General features: G+C 34.1%; 1 protein-coding gene across 3 annotated transcripts; it reads right to left on the reverse strand.

Moving 5' to 3' along the window:
• Positions 1-3,987: 3,987 nt before the first annotated feature.
• LOC126844446 (anoctamin-2-like) lies at positions 3,988-11,559 on the reverse strand. 3 transcript variants are annotated; one of them, XM_050582647.1, is made up of 13 exons: positions 11,055-11,559; positions 9,545-9,742; positions 9,146-9,304; positions 8,585-8,815; positions 8,144-8,361; positions 7,897-8,081; positions 7,114-7,826; positions 6,482-6,702; positions 6,232-6,401; positions 5,850-6,112; positions 5,219-5,330; positions 4,980-5,125; positions 3,988-4,352 (listed from the first exon to the last, which is right to left on the reverse strand). In XM_050582647.1, the coding sequence occupies exons 1-13, from the start codon at positions 11,322-11,324 to the stop codon at positions 4,014-4,016; spliced, it is 3,225 nt and encodes a 1,074-aa protein (XP_050438604.1). In that variant the 5' UTR covers positions 11,325-11,559; the 3' UTR covers positions 3,988-4,013. The 3 variants fall into 3 exon arrangements, with proteins under 3 accessions (XP_050438604.1, XP_050438607.1, XP_050438605.1); XM_050582650.1 differs by having other exon boundaries at positions 4,245-4,412; XM_050582648.1 differs by having other exon boundaries at positions 4,275-4,352; positions 4,869-5,125.
• Positions 11,560-13,453: the final 1,894 nt, after the last annotated feature.

The following is a 13,453-nucleotide window of genomic DNA, read 5'->3' on the forward strand; positions in this document are numbered from 1 at the left end:
TGGATAATTTCTCTTTTTTATGTATTGCTAATATTATTATGTAAGATGCACTGGCTTGCATAAAGTTCTTACTACTTTAATATTTACTGACTATATTTTTTGCAACACGGAAAGTTTGTCGTTGTCTTCATGATAATTATAATTGTGTGATAAGTACACATATCAATTTGGGAAGCAGGTTTTTAGCAGTTTAATAAGTACCCTATTTTGCTTATTATTATAATATTAGATCTGTTTCAATGCGATCAGATTTTTTTAAAAGATGTTTAAATTAAATTAACCTTCTAAATTTACTGACTATAGCCTAAATAAGATTATAGAGCCCATTATAAATATTGGCTGCAATTTATATGAATTACATTTGATTTTTCTAACCATTCCGTTACTCTATCTAATAGAAAGATTGCTTTCTTTTTACTGGCTATTAAAATCCAGTCAGTACATTAATTTTAAATGTTAAATGTTAAATGTTGTAAACATGTCCTATCATTCTATTCGGCTCTGCAGTTAGTATTACTCGTCGCTTATATTTTCTGATCTTATCTCAATAGCACCATGCTACATTTGAGCTATAGAAACGGGTTGAGAACATATTGGGTATTCATATTCAATTCCAATAAATATGTATGAATGACAATATCAACTGTTGCACAAAAATTATTTACGAATTTCAAATAAACACCCAGCTAAAGTCCATGTCATAAAATAGTTTTTGTTTCTGTGCAAGTATCAAGTATAGGTAACTATACATTACAACAGCTCTGTTCTTTACCAACAAGATTTGTTTACCAATGTAAAAAAAAACTTATTTAAAATCTGTGCAGAATTAAGAAATTGAAAAGTATTGTGTTGTACAAATGTACAATAATAGTTCCTCTATAATATACTTAGAAAAATATTCAAAAATTGTAATTTCCAACTTAAAATTACGATCCTCTACAACTTTTTTTAAAAATAGTTTTAATTAGTTACAATTATTTGTATAAAATATTCTTTGATTATAGTACTACCGATAAACATTGACAAACCCAAAAAATATCATAACCTTTTCCCCTAAACGGGTAGAATTTTTAATTTTACTTTTTCAAACAAAGTTTTAGGGATTTAGATCTGAAAATTAGACCTAATGTAGATCTAGAATAAAACTATAATACTTAAAATGTTCTCAAAATTTAGTAGTCAAACTTTTTTTTTATTAAGGAAAATCTCCCAAAAAAGGGGAAAATACTACACTTTGACAGTAATCAATTTCCAGGTTGCTATGTGCGAGTGAATCAACAGTCAACAGGTAATGAAAATATTTTCATTATAATGTTAATTACGTTACATGGGTAACTATGGCAATCTGTAACATATTTGGAACAACATTTTGGGAGTGTCCATTTTTTTTTGTACTACCGTTGTCCGTAATTTCTAAATTCGTATTTTTTGTATAGACTCTTTTTCACTCTCAATCTAAGACACCACCAACCCCCCTCCCCTTCAATGCCGACCACTAAAAACTTACTTATGTTAGAAAATATTTATAATATAACTTTTTTATATAATTATAAAAAAAGATTTTTACTCACAATATTTGATTATAATATATTTTTTGTATTCTATTTTTTTTTTTTTTTGTTATAACAAAACTAAATTTAGTTAAAATTAAAAAATCAAGATGTAATTTTTTATATTTAGTTCTTGCAGTACATTGTTGGTCTCTACGATTACGGTTTTTGCTAATGACCATTGGTGCCGACCTCCGAGGCCAATTATAATTTATACAAATTTATTTTTGAAAGTTTTAATGTAAATTTCTATAAAACCTATAGAATGGCTTTGTCTTTGTATTGGTATAAATGTTAAATATAAATAAGTGGTTTAACTGTTGGAAAAAATGTACTAATTTGTTGTATATTTAGGTAATACAAATTTGTTATGTGCAATATTGTTTTTTTAGCATATAATTATTAACAATTGTCATTCGATTAAAGAATTGTCTTTAATCGATATTTGTATTTTTATCTGTGAACACTGGACCTCCTTTACTTACTATTACTACAACTTATGTATAATATTTTCTTACTATGCTGGTTTATAGTTTGCTTGTTTTGTACTGTACTGATTTTGAACCTACTATTCACAGATTCGCATCAAAGCTTTTATTTAAAAGTGTTTTTTATCACTTTCAATAATAATAATTCCTGTAGACCTGTGACCTCCCCAACTCCATTGTATTTTGAGATGCCTTCTAAGTTGTAAAAACATCGTTTTGTGTTATTTTCCGAATGTTCTGTACGTATAATTCAGAATAGCAGTACTATAATTTTAATATTATATTTAATCTTTTTTTTAAAAATCATTATTTTTGTACCTATAATATTTATACCTTTAAGAGGATGTTATATCCCTGGTTTTAAAATGGGGGTAAAAACATGTCTACACAGAATGCGTTTTACTAATTTTATGCTGGTTTTAGAGTAAAAATACTTATTATGTAATTATAAGAAAATTGCATTTTGAAGTAGTCATCCATTTTTTTTAAAAGTCATGGAAAAAAATGTAAATATTATTATAGTTTTTAGAAAGTAAATCATCTTTCTTCAACGGTCCAGTAGGTATTTAATACTGGACCGAGCTAATTAACAATTGCGCTCATGGCAAAATGAAAATTTTATCATTTTTTTGCTCCCTTTAGCTTGTTTAATGTTTTGCGCCCCCGGCAGGTGTCGTCTTTCCACCGCTGCAGTCCGGCCTTAATTAAGTATTGAACTAAATACTTATTGAAAAACAGACAAGACATTCCCTCCAAAATGCCATCATCTTTCGATTTTATACCAGGCGTTTTTTTTCTCTATAACCACCGTGATAGTTAAGATGAAAAAAAATATTCACTGTCTAAGATGACATGGTAGTCTGATAAAACAATTAAATACCAAAATAGAGTCCTACTGTAGTAATAATTACATATTACCTACCGATTAAGCTTATACCGACTAAGTTAATAATTTTGCAAAAAAATTGCCTTAATCGAACCCTGTAACAAATACCCAGGGGGTATACCTAACTGTAGGTACTAGGTATACCTATATAGTACTTTTAATATTAGTTTTTTTTTAATATTGATAAATGCCGCAACCATAATATTGTTTACGAAGAAGACAAAACCCTTCTTCCGTCACAGTTTTTATTAATTAGTTTAAGTAGGTCCCAAAATTTGGTGGAATTGGCCTATTTCAGGAAACATCTCTGACGCCTCAGTTACAAAATAACTCTTATGGTTTATAATTATTAATAAAAACGCATTATACGAGTATGTTATGTATAAAGACTAAATTGTTACATTAAATTTAATATATATATATATATATATATATATATATATACAGAGTCGACTGAGTTCTTAGACAGAATTTGGAAATGGTTATAGATTTCTTAAAATTAGATAAACTACCTATTTGAATTGCTGTTATAAACTTAATTTCAATGAAAATATTCTTTGCATTTTCTGTATTGGGGAATTTTTATTAGACGTTTTATTTATCTGTTTTTTTACAACTAGCACATGTGTCGAATAAAATATTAATAAAACAATTATTGGGTCGATACCCGAGGATAACGGCAGTATGGACTATGATTTTGATTGATAATTATTTATGAATGCCTTGTCGTACACGCACACATTACGCTAATAACACCCTATTATTAAGGGAGGGAAAAGAGTGACCTAGTATAAAAGCGATGATAAAATCTTGATGTGTCGCGCTAAAACTATTGTTTTATGTCGGCAATACTTATTGTCTGATAAAAAGATATAGAATATAACTAACCAATAACAGGTAAAAACTGACATTTGATTTTTGTACAAAATATAAAATACCACCAGACCGCTTTAATAAATATGCAACACTCAAAAGTAATTGGTCTGTTTGCAAAAAAATATATATCTATATTTATGTAATATACATTTATAAAAAAAAAAAATGTCTTCAAATTTAGCGCTGACCGCCACCGAAAGTGCTTATTAGCGATTATGTTGATTTGTAATACAATCCTTCTTGATCGTCGTTGTCCATGTCGACCATAACGACGGATGAACGCACCCGCCTCGCTTGCGCTGAAAAGCATTTTCTTTTGTCAGCACTTGTCGCGCCTACCAGAGAAACGGTACTGCTAACGACCAAGGTGTCGTCATTGTCGGATGCGTTGACTTCATCGTTTTTGGATTTTAAGTTGGAAAGGTGTGGTTTAGTGGTTGCACCGTCAACGTTTATAATCCTCTTAAAAAATGTGTCGCTTTGGTGTTTATTTTTAGAAAGTATTTTCCGAATGATGTATCCCAACAACGCTATTGCTATAAGCACTAAGTGCTACAAAAAACAAATGAAAACGGAGTAAATCCATAGCTCACTTAGCGGGGACCTGCCATACTGATATACAAAAATAAGAAGTATAAATTATAAGCTGCCATAATATTGTATTGCCGGGTTGCACAAAAGTAGCCTAAAGATTTATTGAACCAGTAGACATATTTTAGTACGATAGTAGTTGCTTGAACAGCATTTAGTGACCCGTGATTGGTTTACTAAATGTTCACGAGTCGTTAAATTTATAAACTTTGCAACCCGGATTAAACACTTGAATGTATCTAATTTAAAATTTCCGTTAAAGGTAAGACAAAACGATTGTCGATCGCACTATTAAAAATTTAAATAAATAATGGCTATAGCCTAGTAATTATAATAGTGTCCCGTCAATATTGACCGCAGAAAATTGGTCGCAAAAACTATACCTTAAAAGAAATTTGTACGAATTACTCTCGGCATGACATTTTTAATAAGCAAAACGACTAGTTGTATTTGATAATATAACCATTATATACGCACAGTTCTTGATTAATTGAAGGTACCTATAGATTTTGCGACCAAACTTCCGGCAATCAGTTGTCGTGCGACTGACTGACATGGCGTGTGTCTATTAAAACTGGGTTCCCATACTTCGTACGAAATGCTAAACGTCAGTCGGGCTGCCAACACTCGCCAATGGAAAAACGAATTCTGTTCTGACTGACCTCGATATCGACACACATCGGGTCGATTTTCGGCACTCCGGCCATCGTAATAGTACTCGGTCATGTTACGTTCTAAATAAACACAAAATTACCGTCGACGTATCGTTAGAAAATACATGTTCAGCTATAATCTGCGACATGCGAACAAGAGAACATGGATTTTACCAGTCGACAGGGTCCACGCCACATAACCTTCCAGTGACGGTGACTGTCCAGCAAAATTATATTCGTAGACGGTCCTGGGTATGAGATCACTGGTGAAAGCGATCACAAAAGCCTGTGCAAATTCGAAAATAACAAAAATGGATGGTTAACATTTTCTTTATGTTGTGCTAAAGAAATTGGTTAATTTTTTCAATCATAATAATCACAAATATCCGAACAACCTGAATTGTGCGTATACACTATAAAGTTTTTTGTCGTGTATTAAAATTAGATTAATACTACTTTTTAGTGTATAGTATAGTTAAGTTTAAAGTGGAAGGATATCAGTAAAAACATCCGTAACAAAATATATACAATATGTTGGCTCCCATTAGAAACTAGAAACATCCAGCTCTATATGGATCATTTAGAATGAAAGGAAAATTGCAGAAAACGGTGTAGTGAAGCCTATGGAAGGCCTTTAATTAAAAGAGAAAAAAGAAAAATGGAACTGGCTGAAATGCAAATGTTGAGAAACACTAAGTCCAACAAAAATAAAATATGAATGAGAGAATTTCTGATGATGAATCCTTCCCATCGATGTACAAATACACTTTAGCACATTACGTTTTTTTGTGGAAACCGTACTTACGTTGTAAACGACGGCGATCACGGACAATATTTTCAAAACCGAATTCCACGTGCCCAACTTAAGACAGTTGTCGCAACACTTCAGGTTTTTTTCGCTTCCGATGTGGGCGGAACCGGTGCAAAAATAAGCGGGCACAGGACGTCGCTGGGCCACAACCATTTTGTATGCGTCCAATCGTTGTTCCAAGATGTTGTTCAGTAGTGCACACAACGGGGCCAGAGGAAACGACGTTGTAAACAAGACGACAAATCCATATTGAACGACTTGACAGCATACATTAATCAGAATAGGTACAATTAATGCACCGTTCGTGTGATAAATACTGTAATACTAAGTACTCCTTACGAGGCTCCTTTTGGTCGTTACTAACCGGTATACGTACCCATTTCGGAATATTCCTGGTAGAGACCCAGCGAGCCGGTGTCCTCAAGTTGGTAGTCAAGCTGCCACTGTTTGGCTGGTACGGTTGTCGTGACATCCATCTTTTTATCCTGCATGTTTTTCTGGCGATTTACCTTGGCTCGCCATCGACGCCACAAGTTCAAACTTAGTCTGGAACATGTATAACGACAAATTGTAAAGGTTGTAATACAGACAAAACGCCTGATATTGATCATGATTATTGTTCTAACGGCATAGAAAGTTCGATAAAGTTGTCCACCATTTGCTTGCCGATCATTATGATTGCCAGTTGAATGCAGAGCTCCGGTACGCAACCCGTACCAGCCGCCGCCGGGTCGCATACGTCCTCCCGTACGTGGTGTATCAGTTTTTGAAAAGCTGCGATGGGCCAAAAGTTAGAAAACACCGTCGCGTTTTCCACGTGTCGTTGGCGGCTGGTAACGAAACGACCCTGCGACAATTCACATAATGTATTGTTTATTGTCGTATCAGTAGATCTAAATTCGAACCAGAAGTCGAATTGTAGGTATTGGAATTGTAGGTAGATTGATGAAAATATTAGATTAAGAAGGTATAAATATTTTCTCTCGTAGTCGCTATCTGGGGACTAATTATTATAAAGTATGTACGAGTTAATACTTGTTGGACTTAGTTATTTGTTGGCAATGGTCAAAAACGGATAAAACTTTTGATAGCAGTGAAGAGCCTACTAGCCTAAGTATCTCTGCCAGAGTTTTAGGTCTCAACTACAACTTAGTATCTACCCCGGCGGTAGTGCAAAAGCACAGACTACACTACCCGTACCCTCTCCTACAAACATAATAAATTATACCACACATAACATGGTTGTAGTATTGCTCACCTTAAAAAAAGCAATGTACACCAAACTCGAGTAATAGTTAGCAGAGTCGAAACACGACATGAATACGGTATAAAGACTTTGAAACTGCGGATCGAACACCGAACCGTAGGTGAATTTGGTAAGCCACTCGGCCACCGCGCTGTACGCCCGATGCACCGCCACAATGGCTGCCAATTGGACGAAAGCGGCGCACATGGTGACCACGGCCGTCTTCCAATTGCTCAACTCGCCGCTAGTTGTGTAATTCAACAGAAAGAAACTATGATGCCTCTGTTCAGAATGGTGTTGAGTGGACCATCGTAGCTGTTCTTTTTCATCTTGATGGAACACGTTTGACATTAGTAAGCCGATAGCTCGACCGCGATAAACAACGATGAGCACGGGGATGGCGGCGGCCACAATCAATGTGACACAAAACACTGCAGCGTGAATTATTGTCGGTATTTTGCCCACGTACCACCGGTAGATACGCACAAACATATTGGGTTTAGACACCATCGGCCGAGTGACCATGGGAATGCTGGTCGTATTTGAATTAGACTCGGACAACATTGAAAGTTTACGGTTCTCCGGCATCTGTTGTGCCGACCGAATAGAGAGCGATCTGCTTTTGTCACACTTTTCGCAATAAAACGTAGGCTGCTCAGTGATATCCTCGGAGGGCTCGTTTAGGATATCTCCGCGGACAGTCCAAAGCTGTTGGAACGCAGTGGCTAAAATTGAAGTATGTGGTTTTTAATCCCGATGCCTGAATATAATATTATAGACATCTTAAGAACTTACCCCAAAATGACATGAATACGGCAAACACGACGGCCCCGGGTCGATCAAAAGTGGCGGCGGACGTCCACCTGTACAAGCCGCAAGTGTCTAGCACCCGAGTGAACCCGCAGAACTGATTATCGCATTTCCTAGTCGGGCAAAGGATCCAGTCGGCCACTTGAGACATCGGGTCACATATGTCTCTACTATAAAAGTCACAAAGGCGCAATCAATAATAACGTAATCAAGTCACCAAAGCCATACTAACGTTGGCGGGTCGTTGCGAGTAGTCATCAAACCGTACAAGAACCATATTAAGCCCGCTATGGCTGGGCCTACAAGCCAAATGGTGTAGAACCTGAGCCAACTAAAATAAACAGCCACTGGGGTACCGTAGTACCGGCGGATCAACGCGTTCACCTCAAGGTCCGACTTCCAGCTTTTCGGTATGATGAGTCCAGGTCGGGCCCACTGTTCGTAGAGCCTCTGTGGCCAATCAAATTTGTATATTAGAAAAAAATACTTTTCAAAACCCTAAACGATTATTCCAAATTGGTTTTTTTTTAAAGATTAAAATATGACATAACAAAAATGGACCAACTATTAAAATATTTTTAGTTACCTATACTGTATTTCGATTAAAAACATAAAAATTGTATTTTTAATCTTATTATTATACGTAAATTCTAATTTTAAATAAATGTCTTACTTGTCTGTCGTTAATGAAGTCACTCGAATCAGATTTAAGGTTGCCATCGTGTGGCGGATACGCAGCAGTAATTATATTTGCATCTAAGAGCTGGTCGAGGCTCATCACGTTTTCGTTGCATTTATTATTGGAGTTTAGACCTACCTCGAGAATAATACGCCATACTATCTGAGCTCTCTGAGCAGACGTCAGAGGTTTATCATGATTTTCCTTAACTTTTTGGTTGTTACTCTTTAAAAAAAAAAAAATGTATAGTATATAAACATAATCTATTATATATAGTGTTATCTATTGTATATAGTGTTGGTACCAGGTACAGTGTACACTATACTTAAATTTAAAAAGTCAGTCTAGGTGTGTTAGAGAGGTCATATGTCTTTAGGAGTTATCGAGAATAAAAAATTACCCTCATAAAACCGCTTTAAAATTAAATAAACGCCCACGACTCCTTTAAAAATTAGAAAAGGAATGACGAAGGCCATAGGACATAAAAAAAAGGTAGCCATCACTGATTACACAATAATAGTATTATTTTTTGACATCATTCAAGTTTTAACGTACTTGTTCACATTTATAATGTTTCGGATCGAAAGTTTTCGTTTCATCTTCACTATCGCTACCATCACTTAAAGTTTCACACTTACACTTAAAACGGTGACGTAATAGGCGTCTGGATAGTCGTAGCAAAGCAAAACATGTCCGCCCAGCGTCCAGTGAAATCTATAGAACGTTCGGAAATAAATAAGTTTGGCCAGAAAACGCAACAGGGCTAAAATTCAAAATGTTGTCAACTACAAATTGTTTGAATTTTTTTTCAAATTCTAGAATATGAGTATGTGGTATTTGTGTTTGAATATCAATCGTGAGTATGTGAATTGCGAGGGAAGGCCGGGGGCGATTCTGGGTGAAGTCATAGAATAACATCTATATCGTTTTAATATTTCCACTTTGAATACTGACCGTTGAATCGTCGTCGAGTCTTACTAAAACACCGCGGATATTCAATTCTTTGTAAAGTTTTTGACGTTCTTCCTCGTCGTTAAATTTCCTTTTTTTGTCGGAAATATTGATTTTATTTTGTCTTCGATAAGCCAGTACGAAATCGACCACGTCATCGTCGTTTCGATTTTGTTGGCATCCGTTGGTTATTTTACTTTTCTACAATAATATTATTAGGTAAGTGGTTTTCGTTATAAACTATTTTACAGTAATAGAGTGGATTTTTATCAATACAAAATATATATTCCTTTTTTTTCAAAGGGAGTAAGCATGCATTGGTCCAATTTATTTATAACTAAAGTCAAATAAAAAATAAACGTACCTACTTATTGGATTTTTCTGTTTGATTACAGCAGTCGACTAATCGATAAAATCGGATGCATTATATGCTCACACGACCACTAAGGTTAGACAATTATTTAAACGTAAAGAACACGCTGAAAATATCACACGGCGGTGTTTCTTATGGGTCTATTATCCAAAAATGCGAAAATATAATCAAGAATATAATAATTTATGCGAAAAATATTTGAGTAAATAGATAATAGTAGCGTATAATTAAACCGCGATTGACATTTTTTTTTTGTACATTTTTATTAATAAAATGTTTAGTTGTACAAAATTGTATCTAATTTTATTATTTTATGATTGGATAAACACATTAATCCTTAACATTAACTTTAACTTATAGTACACACTACGACTACGACGATGAGGTAAACATTTTGTGTAGGTGCGCTTTGATATACATAAAATATTGTACGTAGATTCTTGACTACAATTCACACTACATCATTATTGTTAAATCATTACATGTCCACGTAAAATACTTTTGAATAATACACTTTTCTTACAATAAACTTACGTAAAGGGTTTCCGTCTTAATTAATAAATATGAGATTAGAAAAACTCAGGGGACCAACGACAGCCTTGAAAAATCCTGTTAAGCTAATATAAAAGGAACCCATGGCATAATTTATATTGGCACTGATCATTTGTCAATTATTTCGTAATTTTTTGTGTACTTATTTGAATTTAATCAAAGTATTTGTATGTAATGAGATCAACATCTCATGTTGACTTTGGCCCGCCAGTCCTTATACCATAATATTATATTGACTATATATAATATATAATAATAATAAATTATAAATTATATATTTATAAGTTTTAATTTTTATACTCTCCTTGGACTTTTAAAATTATGCAAATGAATTCAGTTTATTCAACTTAAACGAGTACCAAAAATTCAATAGTCGATGATTTATACGAAATTATTGTAAGACTATATTCTAGATAGAAATAAATTTCTCTCTACCCAAGCACTAAAATAGATTGTTTATTTACTATAAAAATAAAACGATTGAAAAACCATAAACAGTTTGATGGTCTCTCTTAAATTTATTTAAAATTCAGTTTTAAATACGAGTAGAGTTATTTTTTTCCATTTAAAAACGTTAGGATCGGATACCTCGTTTTGTGGATGCGAAGGGGAAACAACAGTATCGCCGTGGTCGTTTTGCAATGTTTCACTTGCGTCCAATGCAATCCGTTTACTCTGTTTGAAAAATTTAACGAATTTAGTGGCCTGTGCCATGCATACGGCTGTATTTTCCGATTGGCGCCTCGACGATTCGGCGTCCAAGACAGCCTGCCCCTTAGGCGAACACTGGCGACGCAACGGCGTCCTAGAGTTGGCCGTGACAACGAAATCCTTGGCGTTTCGTGACGGTGGCAACATTTCGTCGTTGACGTACCGACAGCGAATGGATAACCTGATCGCAAGTGATGTGCAACTTCAGTGGCCACGTCGAACGTTTGCTGTAGACTATCGACGCTCCATAGGTGGTCGTCACGCTCATTTGACATTTCCACCGTAGCCTTTTCAGCATTGCCTCGCCCCCGCACGCACATTTACACAACGCTAAGTATAGATAGAACTGCTGATTAATTATTCAACATGTCGACCTCCTGTTTATTTTTACTATCCTTTTAGTGCCGGACAACCACGTTGCACGCAATGCAATTTCTAAAAAATACTTAAAGCGTAATTTGTAATTTTCAAAATTCTATACACCAGTATTTTCTTTCTATACAAACCTAATTATTTTCTAAAAACGTTATTCAATAAAAAAATAAAACAAATTGTGCAACGCTTTTGTAAAAAAAAAAAAAAAACATTAATTTTAATTTTTTTTTCACAGAGGTTTTCGTGAAATTATTTCAGGTTTGGTAGGGGAGCTGAGAAGGTATTAGGTTTACAATGATATGGTTGAACTTTGAATGGTTCAATCGTGAAGAAAAGTAGCATTCCTAATATAGAAACGGAAACCCCAGTAACATACCATTAATCAAGGAAATTATAAATTTTTTTTGGGGGAACTTTGTTGCAAGGACAAAGACTTCGCGTACTATCCTAAAAATAGCGCAAGAACTAGCTCAAAAATTTAAATACCTCGACGTATTCCTAATTGATTTAATGAACATGATTCTGTTAGGTGGCCTAACCTCCTATGTACAGAAGTGTCAATTAGAAAACTTAAGGACATCTCTACATAGAACTCTTGATTTTATTGTTTATGTAATATACATAATATATTATCAGACAATTTTTTCAATAACATGATCAAAGGTCTAAAAATGTTATGTCTTAGTAATGTTTTGAATCGATGATATTACCCCCAGTAGCAGTACTTTTGTTTTGACTGTTATTCTTTTTATGTTTGGTTTTTAATTTTTGGTATCGAACTTTTATTCTCTGTAACAGGTGAGTAATTAGCATTACATTTTAGGGAGAGGGTGTCGGAGTCGTTGTGTAAACAATTTTTATGCACATACATACCTATATGTATTAAGATTTTAAGGGTTATCAGATTTTCGTGAATTTTTGTATAATAATAAGATATTTTTATAATGTACCTAATTATGAGGTATCTAAACATTTATTATAAACAAATATATTTTATCAATTGAACTTATGAAATGTAAATAATATAATCAGTACTTAAATCTTTTATAATATAGGGGTCCCGTTACGAGTTACTGTGTCACTATCTAGTATGTTTGTATACCTTTGTTATTTTGTGGGTTGACCGATATTCCACAGTTCGTCCATGGTATCTATATTCTATTTAATATTAATACAGTTCGTTTTCTAACAAATACCACTAAAACAGGCTTTCCTGAATGTCGAAACAAACAGTAACGTAAAGTTTACATGCTACCCTAAGAAATTATTTTAACATATAGACATATGTCTATGGTTCATTCATAGTTTCATTTTCTACCTAATTTCTCCACTGTGCAGTGTACTTATCTGCATATTACACGGGAGTGTTATTAGTTAATTAATATCTTCCTACTCCCCTCGTACAATGAATCGTAATATTAAGTTACAGGAGAAGGGGGTTATGGGATTTATAAAGTAATATAGGCCGTGTGCAGCATGGTACATTTTTTTAGGAATAATACCTCCCCCTCCAACACAGGTATTTTTATGCTTAAAAAAAAACAATAGCTTCTATGCTATCGCATCGTAACTAAAAAAAATGTTTAATTTAAGAAAATGTTGAGAGGTTAAGAAGATCATTTAGCTCCTATTTACTACGCTTATGGTACGGTGTAATTGGAAACACTCGGAGTTAAAAAGTAGGCAATATACATTTTTAAAGCCCCAGTGTTTTAGGACCTCGTTTATTTTAGCTCAAAATCCGTTACTTGATACTGAAACGTACCTATCATGTCGTACGTCTCCAAAAGTTAGCTGTTAGACCACGCGAAGAGTAATTATTCTGATCACTGATGGGACACTTAGCGCTAATACAATACACGATGTATAAACATTAAACGTGCACAACTGCAATACTACGC

Source organism: Adelges cooleyi, unplaced genomic scaffold, assembly GCF_023614345.1.
Source record: "Adelges cooleyi isolate 19-005CV unplaced genomic scaffold, UGA_ACOO_1.1 ACOO_flye_CR_arks_rails_tigmint_CR_PRNA_651, whole genome shotgun sequence".
Classification (NCBI taxonomy): domain Eukaryota; kingdom Metazoa; phylum Arthropoda; class Insecta; order Hemiptera; family Adelgidae; genus Adelges; species Adelges cooleyi.